Below are 21,081 nucleotides of genomic sequence, written 5' to 3' on the forward strand. Positions count from 1 at the left end.
GATGTAGAACTGAAGTAGCTGAGTACTGTCTCCTGCACCTTTAGAAGTTCCTTCTTGTTTTTCTGTGATTTGTGTACCTGATGAGTCTGCACCTACTGCCATTTTGGTACTGTACTAATGACAATATCATAGAGATGTGAGACCACTGCTGTCTCAGCTCTGCTGAGCTCCAGTGTGATCAGTTGTCAGCTCTTAGATGCCACATCTGGGCAGAAAGCTTTTGCACAAAGATGCCAAGCTCCCCATGGCAGACAGTAGCAGGCAGCTTACTGATAAACATACAAGACCTTTTGATCATTTGGCTGATCACATACACTGTGAGGTCAAATTACCCCACTGATCAGGTAAAGAGTCAACCATTCCACTTAAAGTGAAATTTCTCTTTCTGAACCAGAGAAGCAATCAACTGTAAGGAAGAGAGGAGATTTTCCCTAAATGCAGCACTACACTATGTACTGGCTGCTGGTTGGGTTGAAGTGATAGGCAATCCTATTTTTACTAAATAAGGAAGTACTTTATATTCAGGTTTCAATGAGTTTATAGCTCAGCTTCTGAAGGCTAGAAAGAGCAGAAGAAAAATCCTGAACTCTTCAAAGATATCCCTTAAGGCAAAACTCTGAATACTGGCATTGGCTGTTACAGAAATGCATTTAAAATTATCATCTGGATTTGCTAGTACAGCTGGATGTCTTGTTCATTGGTATTTGGAGATGAAACTTTGGAGGAGAATTTTGGAGCAATTGGGAATTCAGCTGGTGTTGGTCTTCATGGCTCCTTTCCTGCTGGGGTGGGTGAGAGAGGAAGGTGCTTGAAGTTTTATATTTTGGAAAGTAAGTATGACGTTAGAGTTAGTTCAGAGTAAAAACAGGTTATTTGGGCATTGGCTAGTCACATTACCTGAGAAAAATTATCTCAGTCATTAGGTAAAGATTATGCTTTAAGTTAAAAAATATGCTTTAAGTTAAAAAATGCACTGAAAGGTTATGTAAAGTGCAAAAGCCTCCATAAAGGAGAAAACAATGAAGTGTCTTGGTAATTCCAGTTATATGAAAAGTAAACTCAGTGGCCTGGTTCTGTGACCCTCAGCTGCAGAGTCTGTGGTTAAAAATAGAGAGTGAAAGGTGATAGGCAAGGTACTGGGCACAGAACAGCCCATTAAATTATGCCCACTCAGACTCAGAAGTGAGACACAAAAGGTAATTTGAAATTAAGCACTTTATTGTTATGGATCAGGTTTCAACATATGCTACTGTCTCATAAATTTGATCTGATCACTTTATTCCTTAAAGAAATCACAACAGTGAATAGTTTCTGTCCTTAAAATTTGGGTCTTTTTTGAGGATTTTCCTTGCATTGGGGAGCCCTCTACTCGCTTCAGCCTGATGAGGTTCACTGCAGGTCAGAAGGGGATGAAGCTGAGGACAGTGCAGTGGAGGCTTAAGGCACTTCCTCCTCTGAACCAGTGTGCAGCCAGCAAATCCACAATGCTGCAATGCTGCTGTTGTGCAGATGCAAGACAAAAACTCATGTCGCCATCTCCCCACACCTAAAATGGGGCTCTGGATACCCAGGGGGATAACACTACCCCACTCTGTAGGCAGTGTATAATTTCTTGTGTTTTCCTGGGTGGGATCCAGCTGTGTGAACTTTGGTTTCAATTAGATGAGTGTAATGTACTGTACAGTGCTTAGGGATATACAAGCTACACTCAGAAACAGAAGGAGAAAGATGTTGCTCTCTCTGCAGGGTAAAATACTGAAACAGGCATTATTTTGTACTCAGTCTACCAATGACATTTTAATTTATGAGCTAAGAATGCAATGATTGCTGGCTGCAAAAATTGATTTGGTGTTCATCTGATTCAACCCATGTCAAGAGTTTGAAAGTAATTATGATAGTGGAGCTGATAGGCAGGCAATTACATTTTTGTTCTCTCTTTTCTTTCTTTTTTTTTTTCCTGAAGTTGTTCTTGTCAGAAGGCCCTACAAGTATGAGTATAATCTTTGGTAATGTTATTCTGTAGAATATTGAGGTATAATCTCAGTTAGTGTTACACTTGCACTAACTGCATTCCTAAACAAAGTGTTAGCCTCTTTGGAAATCTCCGAGGCTAACCAGATTAAGGAATCCATGTTTAGCCAAACAGTCTTTTTCTGCCCATACTTCCTTTGCTCTTTCATTAATCTTGGCTATAAGTGGTATTTCCTAAGGCTGTGTTCTGTCGTGGTCCCTGTTCCATCATGCAAGGAGGGGAGAGGCTCTCTCACCACAGCAGGCTGCAGTCGGGGCACCGCTCTGGGAAGGAGATGCTGCAGGTTCTTGTTCCTACGCTCCTGATGCAGTGAGAAATTTCCCTGCTTTTAGCTATTCAGAAGCATGGATGTCAAGCCTGGATCCTTTCGTGGGGGCTGCACCCTCCCAGGTGTCCAGTGGGTGCTTTGCTGTCATGCACACACTGAATGGTATGCCTGAAATTTAGGCGCAAGTAAAAAAAAAAAAAATTATTATCTGAAAACAGATACTTTGATATCATTCTGTTTCTGAGGCTGTTTTTAAAGGGCATTTGTTGTTCAAGCATAGAACAAAAGCTAATCTTTTAACATCATAACTCACCATAAAACTGAGCTGTTATTTCCTTGTCAGCTGTACTAAATATGTTGCTGCTTCGTCTAAACAGCAGTACTTGCAGCAAGGTCTCTTTTATCTTGTTTTTACTGTAGTATCTAAATAACAGGATCCTGATCTGATTTGAGGCTTTGGGTAATATTATTATTGTTAAAATTCAGGTAGTAGTTGTTGTATCTTCACATATAAGTTTTATGTTTTCTGATAATGTGTAATTTAAAGAAATCTTTCCCCTGCAAATCTAGAAGCCTGTGTTTAAGTCACGATCAGTATCTTCATTGGTATTAAAGAGCCACTCAGTTTTCCTCAGAGTCTGAAAGAAGAAAGGGGGTTAGAGAAAAAGAGGAGTAATGTTGAAAGTAGAAGACCAAAGCTCCTGAGCTTCAGTAATACTGCAGGGGAGGGAGAGGCACAGTACGAGCAGAAAGACTTTGACAGCTTTGGGCTGAAGGTGGAAACACTGAGTGGGAGATGGAGACTAAAGTCTAGAAAATCAGTCATAGCACAGGGAGAGATGTAAGTGAAGTCTGTGAAAGGTATCTGTCTCCCTTCCAAACTTGTCAATTATCCATTTATTTCATTCACTCACTCCTGGTATATTTTTACTTTTTTCACTGAAGTGGATGAGCAATTATATGTACTTTAAATCAATGGCAAGGTATGGAATTGTATAGGAGTTATGTTTTGATTTATGTCTTTTATGTTCATGTGCTATACAGGATTTAAAGAAACTATGACTGTAGGACATGATAGATTATATACTTTCAGGTCAATGATTTCTCTGGCTTTTGCAAAGGTTTGCCTACTGGTATCCAGCTGGTTGGCCTAGCAAGAGTCAATAGCTTCTCCCCCATGTTTCTGAAGACTGCATTTCACATAGAACCAGATTCTGTGATTGCTTGGTTCTGTAGTTTTAGGATTTATTACTCTGCATTCTCTTTGACCTTACTAACTTTAAACCGGAGCCATGTCCTTAAAACTATTTCATTACTGATCCCCAGTGGACAACAGAGTCCACACCAGGATGAGATGTAATGCTCATCCAAAATGATACAAATGGTTTGAAGAGAAAAGGTTATTTTGGGCAAACATATGCCATAGTTTTTCCATTTTTGACTGCCTTTTGGGCTACAAAGTACAGCTGTGTGTGATTTTCTTGAAAGTTCAGGTCTATTCTCATCTTCTAATTTTATTCAGGCAGCATTTTGACATTATATTTAAGTCTGATTCACTTTACAACATACATGATATGAAGACCATTTACCATCAAAAAGAGGTAAGGAAACAAGTTAGAGCAGATTCTATGGTGTCCTCACTTCTGGAATGTATAAGAATACATTCCACATTTCTGTTTATAGTTCCAAGTCTTCTATCTGTTACTGATCTTGCGTGGGTTGCTCCAGGCCATTTTAAATGGTTGTACATTACAATGCTCTGCTTCTGTCTCCTGACTCTGTGAACCTGACAGGCATCCCTGGAGATTACTCAGGTGCCTTCTGCAATGTCAGAAAGGTGTCAGTTTGCTGGACTTAGAATGACTGAGAAATCCAGTATCCTCTTAAAAGCTTTATTGCTTCTTTGTAGATCACACTCCATATACAATTCAACAGATGGCATTCTGAAGCATCTCAGGAATCAATAAATCATTTTTGTTATACGGCATTTAATTCAAAAATGTCATAAACTGAGGCCAGAACAGAAAAAATGCGTTATTGGGCACTTTATGTATGTGCTTAACCACACTGAACATTGAAAATTAGTTCCTATGCTAACAAATGACCAGATTTGGTTATTTTTGGACATGTACTTGCATTCAAGAAGGCAAACCAAAATTTAGAAATTGTTAGAGGAAAAAAAAAGCTAAACTATCATTGTGCCACTGTGTAAATCTGCGTAGTGCTTTGCCTTCTGCATTACACTCATTTTTGGCCATCAGCTCTCAAAACCTGATCTATGACAAATAAAAAAGCTGCAGGATGCGATGGTTTCCACATGAGGAAAGGTTAAATAGGCTGACATTCTTCATGATGAAAAATTGGTAACCAAATGGTGATAACAGAGGTCTCTAAAATCAAAATGGATCAGAGAAATTGTGATTAGGCAATGACTGCTCACAGTTTCTCATGAAACAAGATTGAGGGTGAAATAAGGTAGGAGCAGGCTGAGATCAAACAGGAGGAAGTACTTTTACACAAATTGTGGAACTCACTGCCATATGATATTGTAGAAAAAATATAAATAGATTTTAAAAGCTAATATGTCAGCATGTGGTCAAAAAGCCCATTAAGAACCATGAAATACAAAATCTCTGCAGCACAGAGTTGCAGGTATAACCACTTCCTAACTGATGCTTGCCACTCCGACTAGCATATGTGAGAGAAAAGTACTTCTGTGGGTTTCTCTTGTGTTTATCCTTTATCTGTGAACAAACATAAATATCTAACACCAGGTGCAGGAGTCAAGGCTTCAGTGCAGTTTAAGCAAGCATGCCTACACTTACACTCTGTTTTTACATGTTTTTGTAACACAGTCATTGTAAGTATATATTTGCATTTGAAGCACTTGCATCTGTGACAGTATGGACAGATACCAGACGTACCTTCAGGCATTTTAAAGAGCCTGAAAGAAGCAAAAATTAAATATGAGACACATAACTAGATAAATCAAGAAGGAGGCAGCGCACCTCCAACTCTTTTTATAAAATTCACATTGCAGGAATTCCCTTCCAAATGGGAAGGCCTTTGTCTGTAAATTGCATCAATATTTCATTAATTAAATTCATTTTTCTTTCTGTCTTCCTTTTGTTTTGTGTAATTAGGATATAGTCATTTACAGCCAAACCTCTGTTCAGCTCCTATAAAATATTCATTTCCAGTTGCAGCTTGATAATGAAACAGTATCCTGCAGCCCATTCAAACTGTTGCAAGGCAAGGCAAATTACCAAAGGGAAGGGAATAAATTCATTTTAAAAAAAAACAATGGACTCAAACATGCTCAGTACAAAATGGTTTCAGGCAGAGGAAAGGGCTGCCAGCTAAAAAGAAATTTATGTAATATGTTGGCAAGGAGGTGGGAAGCCAGTGAATAGAACTTAATGAGTTGACAGCTGTCAAGAGCTCCATGGTGTCGGATTGTAGCATTTGTTTCGATCAATTGCACATTCTGGGTAAGTGGGACACTTAGGTGAAAGGGATATCCTGGGACCAGCCAGGTAATTTGTTCCACTACCTATGAGGTGCTGAGATTCAAGGCTGCCTGGTAGAGAGGTTTCAGAGCTTTGCTCTGCAGCTGTTGGAAAACCTGTGCTGAAAGTAAATTTTGTGTTCTGATGGGATGAGTACTGGTGGTCTACTATGGCAGGGCTCTTTTTCTGAGGGTCATATGCCTTTGGTATTAAGCTCTGCTGCCATTTATTTCTATAGATGTGCACTGCAGGTTTTTTCCACTGATGAGCAGAATTTGCAAGAAATTCCTTCCTGCAGGAGTCTCAGTTTGTAGGAACTGGGCAGTGATTTCCAATGGTTTATTTCATTTCAGAAACATGAAAGAGAGCAGAATGTTTCTTATGTCCCTCCTACCTCAGCCCTGCTTAACAGTTTGTTGCAGTCCATATGGGAGTTCATTTTGACAGTGTGAGTCTTTCTGCTCACGTTAAATGTATTAATAAATAAAGAACTGGGTACAATCAGGGTAGGCTGCCCAGGGAACTGATTGACTCACCACCCCTGGATGGTGTAAAAGATGTGTAGATGTGGTGCTTCAGGACATGGTTTAGTGGTGGACTTGTCACTGTTAGGTTAATGGTTGGACTCAATGATCTTAAAGATCTTTTCCAACTCAAATGATTTTGGGATTCTATAATCTTCCTTCAGATGCTTTATACAGCACTGTCCTCAAGGTACCATCAGAGAAGCTTATAAGCATTTGCTTCCAAGAGATACATGTGTATCTTCATTATCTTAAAAATTAAGCTGTGGTGTGCTGACACATTAAGAGCCCTGTAAAGGGTCATTGCAAATCCGTGGCAGAGGCGTCCTGGCACTCAGCTCTTCTGTGTAATTTCACAGTTGTGTAAAATGGGCAATCAGACTTGGTGAAAATAATGGATCCCTCTGACTTGAGATTTCTGAATCAAAAGAAATCTCACTGACTGGTCTTTTACTTGCAAATTCCTGACTTAAGTTATATGCCTGCTAATAACTGAGACAGTTAATAACAGCTGCTAATAATTGGAGACAATTACAGGATTCTTTAGAAACATTTTTGCCATCCTGAAGCATTTTAGAGGAATACAGTGCTATACTCTGGATTTCTGACAACTTCACTTCATGTCCCACAGTGCAGAAATGCACATGCTTTGATTTTACCTGCTGTTGCCAGTCAAAATCCTGATATGGATATAACTATGCCAGTTATTGTCAGCTTAGTTTGAAACACTCATAGGTGGTGTAACTCTGCCGGCAGAAAGCCTTCTTCAGTCACCATTGCTGGACCTAAAAGGAGCAGCTCTGCCAGCTTGGATATGCCCTTATGTCTGTAGTGCCAGTAATCTCTCTAGTGTCAGTAGGGCCTAAGTCTGAAAATGCAGAGGCACCACCTTTTAAATTTGGTGGCTATTGTGTTTTGTTTCTGGCTGGTACAAGTGAAGCTACAATAATGATACCACTGAAAAAGGAATTTTAAGGGAAAGTGAACTTGTTTCCTGCCAGGAGAGACCAGAAACATACCATCAACCCAGAGCTGTTGCTGTAGCTGTTATAGAAATGGAAGATGAAATTTTGTCTTAGAACAAAAGTTCTGATTCTTTCTGCTTTTTTAGTTCTTATGAAAATGCAGAAACTGATGTAGCAAGATACCTAAGCATACACTTTTATCTGTCTGTTCAAGGACTGGAATATCTTGAATATGGGGACTCTTGTTATATTTTGGCTCCATCCTGGTCAAGCTGTCCTTTTCCACGCCTTGCTAAGACTAAGGTTAAATCCTCCATGGGCTAAAACTTGGCTGTCCACAGTCTGGAAGACCTAGATATTTCTTAGTATTACTAAAGGCTTTTAATGGGCATTGCATAAAAATGGCGTAGGGGGTTTTTTTGTGATTTCCACAGTTGTCAACACTATAATTAGAATATATGAGAGAAAAACTTTCTCAGAGTTCTACTTTCAGCTGGTAAGTGTCTCATTCAAATTCTTTATGCAGAAGCTTCTTCATTTCATAGTGGGCATGAATTTCATGGTGTCTTTCAGTCCTTACAAGAGGTTATTGATGTCAAAAATGTAACATTGCCACAAAACTGAGTTGAGAAGCAAGTTCACTGACAGTGAAAGAAGTATTCTTATGAATTTAGAGCTTCCTGTCCTCACTTCTTCTGACAATGTTCCTTTGGATACCTGTTTCCTAGTATCTCCCAAATTACACCATGGAAATCTGAAGGACACAAGGAAGAACCTTGTAGTAGTTGATGCTAATAGACAGAATTGCAGGGAAAAAGAAAGCCTCTTCACTGTATGTGGAGTGGGTTTGTTGTTTTCCCTTTAAACAGGTAGAAGTATAGATGATGTCAGCCTGTTCTTGATGGTGTTTAAAGCCTGAATTCCTTTGTCTAGCTCTCTGCTCAGTAAGTGCATTCCAGCTGAGCATCTGTGGGGCCATTAAAGCTAACTTTGTTCCTTTTTTCCATTTTACACAAACACAAAAGATTGATTTGCCTTTACTACAGTTAATCAAACTCACCAAAAAACTAAATAAATAAGCAATGAAAATGGCCTTCTTATCCTTCACTGGGCAAATGTTCTGATTAGGCAGGGGCTGCTGGGAAACCCTGCGGTGATAAGTGTTTATCAGGTTTGTTGCGCATGGGAGTCTGCCTTGCCCAATGGTAAAATTTTCTTGCATAACAACTGTTTGCAGCTTGGACCCCTTTATGTGGCATTTAAGTGAAGTTAAGATTTAATGCTCAGGAGCCATTTGTCATGTACCACAACTCATGAGGTAGAAGTTTACCTGGTTTCATCAGTACTTGATGGATCCAGCCTGTTTTTTAAGCTGATGCGTATATGTTTGATGGAAGTAGACCTCTTTCCTTTTTAAAGTTGTGATTAGACAAACTTCTGCCTCTAACCTTAAATTTTCTTCCATGATCTCTGGTGGTGGTAGTACTGATTTCACTTCATTGTTTACTCTTTTGATACATGTTTTTTGCTAACTTGTGGTGTGAAGTCAGTTCCCTGTCCCTCCAGTTAAAGTGTTCGTTTACTCGTATTTCAAAAGGAAAAAAAAATGTTAACGATAGAAAAGCAAGACTTTTAAACATTAGGTATTTGGCAGTTGTATTGCTGGGTGAAATAATGTCTAGAACTGTTTAACTTAATTTTTTTAGATTTGACCATGATAATGTCAATATGTTAAAGGTAATATATACCTTTTGTTGAGTAAACAGATGTCTCTGTACTAGCTGATGACAATCATTTACATCCTATATTAAGAGAACCAGGATGGACTTGTGGTTAAGAGGCCATCTGTTCCTGGGAAATCTGAGTTCTACCACAGCCACCTTTGTGACAGTTGTGTTTATAAACTTCTTATTGTTTATAAATAAAAACCATTCATAGCTTTTTTTTTTTTGCAGGTATGTTGTATATGTGCTAACATATAGGTATTTAGTGGCTGTTTTCCTTTGTTAAATGTTGTGCTCTATAATGTTATTCGGGGAGCAGTTCTAGGTTGTACCTAGTGGGCCAGGATTTATTCTGCATTTATTTATTCTACATTATGTTTATTCTGCATTTAAATGTGTGGGAACTGCCTTCCTCTTGTGAGCTAATGTGTGAATCCTGTGAGTAACAGTATTTAAATGCCATTTTCTAAGTGTGGGTTAATGTTTGGAGAGAAAAAGGATTATTTGTCTGGCAAGAAGAGTCTAGCACATTAATGTGAATATTCTAAGATAGTTGTCTATCTTATTGCACTCAGAGGTACTTATAATAATTGCAGAAGTTGTTTTAAGGCACATTTATTCAGAGTGATTACGTTTATTGTTACTTTATTAATAACATACCCTGTCACATTAGATTTTAAATGCTACAGTTTGGACCCTACCAGGGTATTTTCTCCTTTATGAATTTTACAGCTGTGTGCCCACTGTTTGTGGCCGATGTAATAATGAGTAGGGGAAATTAAGAGAGAAGCAGGGGAGGAGGTAAAGAACTCCTCAGTTAAAAAAAAAAAAAATGATGGGCAACTACTGTGCAGCCCCTAGGGCTGGCTTGCTCATCACTTCACATTGGATGCTGGCAGGATTGCTGTGGCTCGGAGCTCGGAGCAGCCAGGGTGCAGCCACTGCCCCTGCACCAGCACTCGCTGGCCTTCTGTAGGTCGGGTGTTAGGCTGTACTGCCATCAGTGTTTAATATGTGAACATGCTCATGTTTTCTCCTGGGAATGATGTCTGCTGGGACATGATCTCCCATATCTTTATTTTCTCATTAAGCCTCATTTGCAAGAGATTACGAGATGCCAGCAGTAGGTGCTACAGCAATAGGAGTACTGCTTTAATAGAAATGGGACTTGTATAGTTTTATTAAGTGATCACGTAAGTAGAAATGCCAGTTAAATTGCTTGTGTGACTACCTCTTTGCTACATAGTAATGTACTTTACAGATTTGTTTCTTTTGAATCATGTGTTAGGGGGAGTGCAACATGGTGTGCAGAATTTGAGGCTTAAGAGATTGTCATTAAAGCTACTGTGCTGTGCTTAGTTATTTATTTCTCGCTCAGAGTGATCCAATCAATAAAAGAACAAAATCAAATACAACTCCCTACCCTCTGAGGAAAAAAGACAAGCTAAATAAAGATGTCCAGGAGAAAATGCCAGCAAACGACATATTGATTTCCAGCAAAGGAGCAAAGTGTAAATGAAAAATATTCTTCTGACACAGTTATTAAGTGCCAGCTAGCACGCAAAGAAAAACCCATTTACTCTTACTAGAGGCTGAGTCTTCAAAGGGCAGCTGATTCATCTCAGATCATTTGAGTCTCTAACTTTCTGAAACATAGGCTTCTCTTTACTAAATGTAAAGGAGTTTTCTGTATTTAGGCTTTGCTTTGAGAATGTAAAATGTTTACTAAAATTCTGATTGTATGCCAAGCAGGCAGAGAAGCTGTTTTCTCCCCCTTTTATGGAAATATAAGCAGAAGCACAAGGAAAGGGGGCAATTTTGCTGATGTCAGATAGTGAATTTATGACAATATCAGGAAAATAAAATCAAGTAAAATGTGGGCTCTGATTCAATGTCCTTGGTAATTTGGACTGGGGCAATTTAAAAAGTTACTGCATCCCAGTGATCTGCCCTGCCCTTCTTCTGGTGAAGTATGTAACATTTTATTTTTCAGCAAGTGTAGTTCATAGCCCAGCATATTAATAAAATTATTTCTGTGGCACTATAATACATTAGAATGTGTGCATAAGGGACCAGAGCCCACACCAACAGGATGACAAATTCTGGCAATAATCTTGCTTTTTTCTACATACCTATAAGAATCTTTATTCAGCTTTTGCTTCCTGTGTCCTTCTTTAAGCAGATGCTGAGAACAGCAGGAAGTTGAAGTTTATGCTGCCCCGTGTGTTCAGCTGGTTGTTAGTTCTTCTGAGTGGGATAATGGCACAGGGGAAAACATTCTGAATCTATTTTCAGATCATTTCCTAAAAGAAATGTCTTCCATTTGAAGACTTTTGGACAAGGATTGGGAAACATCACTGCGTAGATTGTTGTATTCAGAAAGTCAGTTTCCTGAGCAGTGTTTGAATTTCAGCAAATTGTCCTTCCAGCAGCTCTCACTGACTTTAGGGTGGGAGTTGTTGTGGGGTCAGCTGTAGTGGCTTGATTTTTAGCATTAAGCTATTTAGTTACTTTCAATAAGAAATAGAAGTGTAATAGGGAAGGAGCACAAGCGGTATCAAATGATGAAAAGTACACCCAGTATGAATATTCTTCCCGTGTGATTATTCCAAGAGGCTCTATCTTCAGTGTATAGACACACAACTTTCATCTTCAAGGTACTCCTTTGGAAGAAGGAATATTCAAGTGGAAAGAGAAATTAGTTTATAAGAGGGGAGAAAGAGTCTTCTCTCACACCAAAGCTGTATCTTTTGTATCAAAACAAAAAAATGGTATTTTACAGCCCAGTTCAAAGCTCTTGCAAATCTTAATGGTTACACTGAATAGTCTTGAAAAGACTTGCCAGTTGATGCTTTCCTAGTTCAAGACAAAAAGAGCCTGTTCTGTTAGGAAAGGAAAGAAATAGAAAAGCAAGTGGCTCTGTGGGCATACGTAATCAATAAACAACCAATCTAGATTCATGGAAATGAAATTTTATTTATTTATTTGGCTCCTAAATAGTGTGTAATTTCTTCAGGCCAAGAAATAAATTGAAAGGATTTAGGAGGATTTGCTTATCAGCAGAACACCATGAAGAATTACATTCCTTATGCTTTTGGGAAGGTACATTGAAGATGGGTTAAGCTTCTGTGGTTCAATACTTCTCTTTCCCCGGTCAGGGTGCCTTGAACAACAGATGAATTAATCCTCCCCACTTTCCTTTCTCCCCTCTTTGCCCTCCCTTCTCTTTCTCTCTCTGCTCACGCTGCCTCACAACATCATCACCCTTCCCACTGCCAGCAGACAGAGACAAAAGGCAGAAACATGATTTTTCCCTGTTGACTTTCCACAGCTCAGGCACAGAAAAAAGTCTCTGAAATTTGGCATCAAACCTGGTCCAGAAGAGTCAGACTTTACAGTCTTAACTAACTATCGATATTAGTGAGACAGGCTTTTGGCTTTCAAAGGAATAATTCAGGCTTTCAAAGCTCTTTTTAATCATGACTGCCCATGAATCTGGATTGACATACAATTGCAAAGATTATTTTTTGCTTTCTCTTACTTAACTGCTTGGTCCCTAATCTGTTGTCTGCCATAGTAGTGGACAAATGACTGATTTTGTTAAGGGGTAGCTCTCTCATAATCCCTACTTAATGCTATAATTTGACAGCACATCAGCTTTTATATCCAGCCAGGAACATGCAGCCAGGAGATGCACTTTTGCTGGGCTACTGTTGAAGGGTACATGCCTGCTGGTTACCTACCAGCCTCTTGGTAGGTGACACACCAGCCCCAGTGACAGGACCCAAGGGAATGGCTTGAAGTTGTGTCAATGGGGGTTTAGGTTGGATATCAGGAAGAGGTTCTTTACCCAGAGGGTGGTTGGGCACTGGAACAGGCTCCCCAGGGGAGTGGTCACATCACCAAGCCTGACCAAGCAAGAGTTCAAGAAGCATTTGGACAATGCTCTCAGGCACATGGTGTGATCCTTGGGGCTGTCCTGTGCAGGGCCAGGAGTTGGACTTCGATGATCCTTGTGGGTCCCTTTCAACTCAGAATATTCTGTGATTCTGGTTCTGAGCGCAGCTGTGCTGGATAGCTTTGCTGCCTGCTTTGCAATGGCAGAGAGAAATGTGTAATGTGTTTATATTACATAGTGATGGAGAGGGTGCAAATATGGACTTGATTTAGAGTGAATTAGATTGAACTGAGGATAGATGGAGCAAGCTATTCCCCACTAGGGCATATACACTTATGCTATTCATACCTGGATGGCTTAGGCAGCTGCTTGAACTCAGTGCTAATAGTTTCTGATACTTCCTTGAGGAGACTTCTCCATAGTTGATAAAGATCACTACTGATAATTTTCTTGGTGAAAATAACACTTTTTCTTTTTTTCTTAATTTCGTCTCTTTTTGAAGCACTCAAAATAGTTCCTCTTTCTTCCTGATGTCCTTTGTGACACCTGTAGAAATTTATCATAACTTAAGTCCTTGTTGAGCCAAGTTCTGATGTTTAGTTTTATGAAGCCTGTTTTATTCATGCATCTCTCAGGTTCTTTCCTCTTTTCAGTGACTCTTCTCTGAATTGACTAAAATTACTCTTAATCTTTTGGCATTGACTTGTCCAAAGCTAAATGTAATGAGCTACTCTCTCTTGCTGCAAGTTGATGCAGTCTGGTTGAAATCAATGCCAATTTAAACAAACAGAGGATTTGGTCCTCTTGTTTTTGTATTTACCTCAAATGAGCTACATGAAGAAAAATTATTAGTTTTGTGTTCTTTGATGCATTGCCTCTGCAGAGGCAGACACAACCTCAGCTTTAGTATGTTGGGGTGTAAAGGGCTTGCACATATTTGTGGCTCTGTCTGTTATTCTGTCCAGTGCTAATGAGATGGAGAGGATTAATAACCTTTAGCAAAAGCTAGGCGATCCAAGACTCTCCTTAAAAGTTTATACAGACCCAGATTGCAGCTTCTTTTGTAATGCTTCATTATGATTTTTGCAACATTTCCAATATTTTCCCATTTGTATGCAGATTATTTCTATCTGTACATAGTAGTTTGAGTTTGTCCAGACTGAGTCTCTCAGGTCTGCTATGCCATAATGACCTCCAGGGTATTTTGCAAATAAAGATTAATTAAAAAGCGAGAAACAAATGTAACGTGTAGAAAGGACAGATGAAGGATTCTCATTTAATTGAATAGTGTGAACAGAATACGAAAAGTTCTTTAGAAAGCCCAGTTACCAAAGTACAAAAGGTGGAGGTATTCAAGCTAGAAATGACACCTAATGAGACAGACACTCTATCTACACTTCATCTTCTTTTGGCAAGACAGCAAATGCCTTGAGCCTATTCTTTGCCAAGAAACATCTTGGTTTCTAGAAGACTGAACAGCATCACTAACTTTTTGCTATTCTAAAGAAAACATTTATACTCTATGCTGTTATGCACAGAAGAAAATATGTAGTCCATATTCCATAATAAATTTGAGATATATAGAAAATATAGCAGTATGGAAGCAATGGAGGAAATCAAGTGGTTGTATTTAGGAAAAGTTTGTTGACTTTCAGCTCTGTACATTTTAGGTGTGGAAGGAAAATGCAGTGCCCAGGTTAATACAACTGTATTTCTTCGTTCTTGGGAAGATATTTGTGCCTAGAATTTTGTGATGGTCGTATTTCAAGAAGTACTGTAAATTGTGGTTCCTTGGTGGCAAATAGATTTACACTTCTCTCACAACAAAGCATTAAGTGTTGCTTTTCAAATAATGGTGTTGAATTGGAAGTAACGTGTACAGTGTGCAGAAGAATTTCAGGGAAAAGGCAAGTAGGAAAATTAAAATCCTACTTTACCGAGTAAAGCAACTGCCAAGTGTGTAATTCTGCAGGAATTTGTCTGAAGTTTGAATTTATGGCTCCTTGTCTTTTCTCTCCCTCTAGAAGGAGAACTCCATCATTCCTGGGTGTGTTTTTTATAATTTCATAAAGCTGTTCTGTGACAGATCTTATTTTATCCAGCATGCTTAATCTTTCTCAAATAGTGCGGTACCCAAACAGCAAGGTGTCAAAAAAAACCTTGCAATTGGGAGAAGGAAGATTCAGCACCTGCCATTTTGTGTAGAACAAAGGAGCAAGGGTTATGGATCTGATACATAAATTAGGGCTTTGGGCAATTTAAAGACTGGACAGGAATGAAGTCATCTTGAGCAGGTCTTGCCTCACCATGCCAAATTTCTTCGTACTATATATCCCACGCCAGTACATACAGTGTAATGAACAAAGATTGTAGAACCATCACCGTGTCAAGATTGAAGAGGCCCTTAGAGTGAATAATTAGGAGGAGGTGATTACAGAACTAATAATTCATGGAAAGGAATGGGGAACCAATTCAGTGAAATTGAAAGAATTTGAAGGTAAATATGCCCATAAATCCTCTGGGGTGGACTCAGAGTTTAGCACTTTCTCCTACCCTGGTTTTATTCCAAAGCAATTTCATTAAACACTAGAGAGAGGGAGAGAAAAAATAATAATACAAATGCCATAAAAAATCTTTCAGGGGAAGGAATAAAAAGGGTTCCTGCCAGAGCGAAATTTTATTGAAAGTTATTATAATACCTATCTTTAGTTTTATGGCCTTTAATACAGGCCAAGTAATTTCAAAGCTGGGATTCTTTAAAAATGAAATACATATTTTAAAATAGTATAGTGTGACTTATTATTTTTAATATAGAATTTAGCTAATATCAGGAAGGGAAAAATATTTTCTCTCTCATGTTCTTTGCAATGAAAACACAAACATCATTTCCATCACAGCATATGGAGAAGTTTCATTACTATCCTGTTGCCTGTACATAAGAATGTGTAGCATTTACTATCCCTAGATCACTGGGCAGACACTAAATAATTAATCTGCTTGCATCCCCCGGGGCCAGTGGGTGAGTATAATGAGAACCATTTCAAAAATGGGGAAAAGGGACCAGAAATGGGGTAATGGTTTTGCTTACTGCCTCACAGTGAGCTGTTCCTGATGTGGAGAAATTATGTTAGTGGAGAGATTTCCAGAGTCTCTGCTCACTAGCCTCTCCTGTCTTGGGGAAGCAGCAAGTTTAATAAACATCCAGTGAAAATTCTCAGCTCCAGGAGGGTCTTGAAAGGTACAGATTCCTGTTACAAGAAGTAATAGTCTTCTGGATGTTTCCTTGACCCTGTTTCTGTGGTCAGGAATTTGTTTTTCTTTCTCACTAAAATAGCTTTATTCCTTTGGGATGATTCAGATGTTGGTATCTGAGCGGAAGGTGTTTGGAAAACCAATATGTGGTGGGACTTGAAAATCAGTTAGTGATGAATTGTGATGGAAAGTACTGAGATTAAAAATACAAGATAGGAAATGGCAAGACAGATTAGTGTACTTATCTTTTCTGTGGTTTCTAGAGATCTTGTTAATGACCTTGACTTAAATCTAACACCACTACTGGAGGTTTTTTCTTTTGCTAACCCTCATTTTTATACGTACAAAATCAGCAGGATGGCATAAAGCAGTCACAAAGAAGGAAAAAAAAAAATATCAGGTGAAATAGCATGCAGTGGAGATTGGGAGAAAATATGGAGATTAATTGATAAAATCAAGTGTGGAACCAGTCATGAAAAAGTGCAAATAGAGGTTGGAGTTGACAGGGTTGGTGAGTATACAATAGTATAGGTGTACAATAGTACATTACACATTTGCATTTTGTCTGAGTCTGGCTTACTGTGCCCTTCTCTGTTCAGAACCAACACAAGCTGCAAGAGGATTTTATAGCAGGAAATCTAGTACACATATCAGAGTGCAGCATTAATATGTTGCTTGTACTGCCTTAAGCTGCTTATTAGATGGGAAATTGAACAAGAAGAGGAACAAGGGCTAGGTTTCGTGACTTTTCAGGTTGTGGTACAGGGACTTCCCAAACTAGGTATAGGGTAATCAATAGCTCTGGAAGGATGTTTTTACCTTTAATTTGGCTGATCAGTTCCAAAATACTCTAACCTTTTATTACCTACCAGTATCCTGTTGCAAGGAGGTGTCCAGTTAAAAAAAAAAAAAAAGCCCTTGCTACCTTCCTGGTTTCATATGATGCCCCTAATATGCAAGAGGAAAAAATAGTTTTAAAGGAACTCCTTATTCTTTACAAATACTGAATCACATTGTCAATTCAATTGGATTTGATTCCACGTTAATGTTGCATGAAGCCCTTAGATCTGAGCAAGTAAGTGGGTAATCGAATAGGTATAGCAGCTGATAAGTGACAACAACACCTTGTTATAATTTTTATGTTTATTTCCTACTGGAGCAAATCATCACTGTTTTTCTATGAGAAGTGTGAATTGTCAGATCTTCAAATAAGAGCAAAATCCACATGATCTAAATTTAACCTGGAAATCAAAACCAGTTGCCAGGGTTTTAGCACTGTCTGAGCAAGGTCTTCTAGTACTGATGGATAGTTTATTCTTTATTCACAGTGCTATCTTTAACCTTAGACAACTACAGTATAAATCTCCAGTTTCATTAACTACATATCGCCTGCTTAAAAATTTCTAGCAGTATAGCCTTGTTTACTAAATTGTGCTAAATTACTTAACATTGGTGCAATTAAAAACTGTTATCTTTTTACCCAGGGACAGCTGTGTTTCACTGTTGGAGGATGAGATCTCTGTATAAGTTATAAAGTTTCTGGGGATAAGTAATACTTTCTAAAATATGTGCGACAACACCAGAAGAATTGAAAAAAGTAAATTTTTATTTCGTGCATTCCTCCTTTCTTGTCCCCTCACAAAATTTTAAAGCCAGCTTGTCTTAAGAGAAGTCACCAGGATTTCAACAGAATTCTTTCACTTTCTATGACTGAAAGGAGATGTTAAAAAAATGACCTTGACATATAAGGCAGGAACATATTACCTCCAGTTCCTTTTTTACTCCCCATGGAAGCAAGATTGTAAAAGTATTTAATGAAAGTATTTAAGCATGAAACTACTGCAAGATAACATCCCACAAAACATTGCCAAATGACTATGCTGGGTATGACTGAGTAACATATAAAATATTTCATGACTGGTTTTCTTACAGATACTCTATTTTTATTATTTTTACTTGCAACTGACCTATCCTGTTTTGCTTTCTTGGCTCAATCTAAACCACTGAAATCAAGACTGAAGGAACGTTAGGTTCAACCTGATCTTTCTGACTGACTTCTTGGTTCTCTTTTTTTCCTCAAACACAAACACAAACAGAGAGAGGGAGAGCAAGGAACTTCTGGCAGGGGTCAGAGGTATTTCATAGTGCTAGGAGCACAAGAGGCTAAAGAAAAGGCTGAGTCCTCAGAACTCTCATGTGAAGGGAAGAGGGAACCTGTTGGAGACAGCCATAGCAGACATAAGAATGTAAAGGAGACCTTATTTAAAGCTGGAGAGTCTTTTTCAGGAATAAGGATTTGAAAGTCTTGTTGAGATGTAAGGTTCCCAGAAATATTCACCTAGAATACTGAAATTCAGCTGTCCTGTTCCTGAGTTCAACAATGCTGCCTGCCTGGTGAGGAGCATTTCAGTTGTCTTGTTTCAGGAGTCATCCCACTGATCCTACTGCTCAGCAGAATAGGCAGCTCTCTGCAAGGAAAAGTTGTTAAGGGACACAGTTTCATCAGAAGCCGTGGGTGAGCCAATGCTGCTGAGCTGGGGTAATTTTGTATTGTGTGCAGGAACATTACAACCTGTGTCCAGAGGCTGCCACAGGCTCTCCCTAATGGTCTGCATTACTAATTCAGCTAATTGCAGCAATTACAGGCAGGAGATGCTGCTGGGAAGAGGCACCAGTACACGTCTCTCTAACATGCTGCAGTACACGCTGCTCATTAATTAGAACAGTACACACACAGAAAGAAAAAATTAAAAAAAAAAAAAATTAATTTAAAAAAAATTTAAAAAGAAGAAAATATCTCCACCTGGAAATGCAAAGGAATGTGATGAAACCGCTAATGGTTGTGAATGGCCACAATTTGGTTTAACCCTTTCAGAACCAGGCTTTCCAGCTGGTCAACTTAGTTGCATCCACATCCCTGTTCACTTGCTAAGCAAGGAGGTGAGGTTACATGTTGGACATACCTGACACATGCAGCAGTTCTTCATCATGCAACCAGTGAGTTGCACAGATAGTTGCTATCTGGGTAAACACCAGATTCCCAGCCCAAGAGGTGCATTAACAGAGCAGTAATTACATCTTTCTCAGAGTGGTGCATCAGGCACAGCAAAGAGTACTGCTGGCTGAGTGGTGTGTATTATCTGGGTCTATCTTGTATATTTTTCTTTGCAGAAAGCATGTTCAGTCTGAACATGCCTCACATGGTAAGTCTCTGAGGAAGTGCCTTCTTGCTGGCCCTACATGATACTGGTACTCATGGGAGGAGCTCAGCCTCTTCCCAGCAGACACATCTACAGTGGCTGTTGGAGAGCAGTTTGCCAGCCAAGCAGGCTTTGTAGCCCACTATACTTCCTTCAACAGCATCAGTGTGACCCACTTGCTGCCTTAAAGAGTCCAGCAGGTGCACAGCACCTGTGCTCATCTGAAATATTCAACAGTACAGGATAAGCGCTGTTCCTCCAACAGGAGACTCCAACTCAGTGGCTGACATATTTACACAGGCATATATGGAGCACTCGGTATAGCTTAAATATTTTAAAAGTTACAATTGTGAAACTTTTTTTTTCCCTTGGATATTTATCTGCCTCTGTAATAGCTTATTGACGTGCAAATATTTTTTTTTCTTTTGTTCCTTTGCTTCACATGCCAGACAACAGATGACATCGTTTCATCAGCTGAATGTTCCAGTGATGATGAAGATTTCATTGACTGTGAGCCCAGTACAGGTAAGTCAGGTCAGTTGTGTTTTGCTTGCTTTCTGATTTCATTTGCAAAAAACAATGCATACATATATTTTATATGTGTGTGAATGTATACATATATAATTATATATGTATATATGTGTGTGTATATGTGTATATATATACACTCATGTATATATACACTGTATATAAAATAAGAAATTATACAGCCAAGCATCAGATCCCATGGACTTGGCAACAGCAAAACACAGAAATGTAGTCATTATTTGGTTTATATAAAGTTGTTCGCATGGAAAGGCAAACTTTCTGAAAGTGATCACAGCTAATTAATAGTTCACATATTTGTAGATGTTACTTTACTGACACAGTAGGAAAAAAAATCAATATGAAGTGTGACAAATAATGAAGATTTATGAAGTGGAGAGGGTGAACATTTGAAAACAGAAAAGAAACAAAAGCAAAACAAAAATCAGTTACTAGCAAAGTTTAATCTTAATTACTCTGAAGATGGATGTTAAGGGATACATTTGTCCATGGGATTTTAAGTACAGTTAACATGGTAATGTGTTTATACTAATTTTGTTTCCTGTGAGCCCAAAGAAATTGGGGAGCACCAAAACGTAGTTTTAACATAACAAAATTAGTAGTAATTCTTGCCTTGTTATCTGCAGTGATGCTTCAAAATGTATCCATTAAAGAGTCAGAAGGACTGGCCATGTGGAACTGACTCAATTTCTCCCTTTCAGATACATTTTGATAAATTGATGGCTTTTCTTTCTGGTGAGATATATGATGTGATATCCAGCAGGCAACTGCAGTCTATTTTATTTCTTACAGGCTTTTCCAAGTCTTCTTTTTTGAGGCTTGCCATGAGTTAAGCATTTCTATAATAGAGAACAGACATCATCGAATTTCTGTGTACATTTAAAAGAAAAAGAGGACGTTTGGTTAGAATTTTTGTCTTTAAAAGTGAAACATATAAATAGTTTGAGGGGATTCTTTTGTTTGGCTTTGTTTTGTTTGTTTTTGCTTTGTTTTATTTGGGATGATATTTTTTTTCCTTACAAAAAATACCAAGAAAGTATTATAAATGTTCTGTTTCTAATTTCCTGAAGCCATTTGAGTAATACAATAATAACATTAAAATTCACCCAAGGCTAGTGCTTTCACATTTCTTTTAAATTTGTCATGTTGTACCTGCATTTTTA

General features: G+C 38.5%; 1 protein-coding gene across 15 annotated transcripts in view; it reads left to right on the forward strand.

The window, feature by feature from the left end:
- Nucleotides 1-21,081, forward strand: part of NRXN3 (neurexin 3) — a 982,949-nt gene that overhangs the window by 924,802 nt on the left and 37,066 nt on the right. For 7 of the 15 annotated variants that reach the window (XM_069017992.1, XM_069017995.1, XM_069017993.1 and 4 more), the window contains one exon: nucleotides 19,822-19,906. In XM_069017992.1, coding sequence (XP_068874093.1) covers nucleotides 19,822-19,906 — 85 coding nt within the window. Of the gene's footprint in view, nucleotides 1-19,821; nucleotides 19,907-20,710; nucleotides 20,961-21,081 lie in introns of those variants that run through there. The other 8 variants (XM_069017994.1, XM_069017996.1, XM_069018002.1 and 5 more) reach the window with 2 other exon arrangements.

Source organism: Aphelocoma coerulescens, chromosome 5 (genome assembly GCF_041296385.1).
Source record: "Aphelocoma coerulescens isolate FSJ_1873_10779 chromosome 5, UR_Acoe_1.0, whole genome shotgun sequence".
Taxonomy (NCBI): domain Eukaryota; kingdom Metazoa; phylum Chordata; class Aves; order Passeriformes; family Corvidae; genus Aphelocoma; species Aphelocoma coerulescens.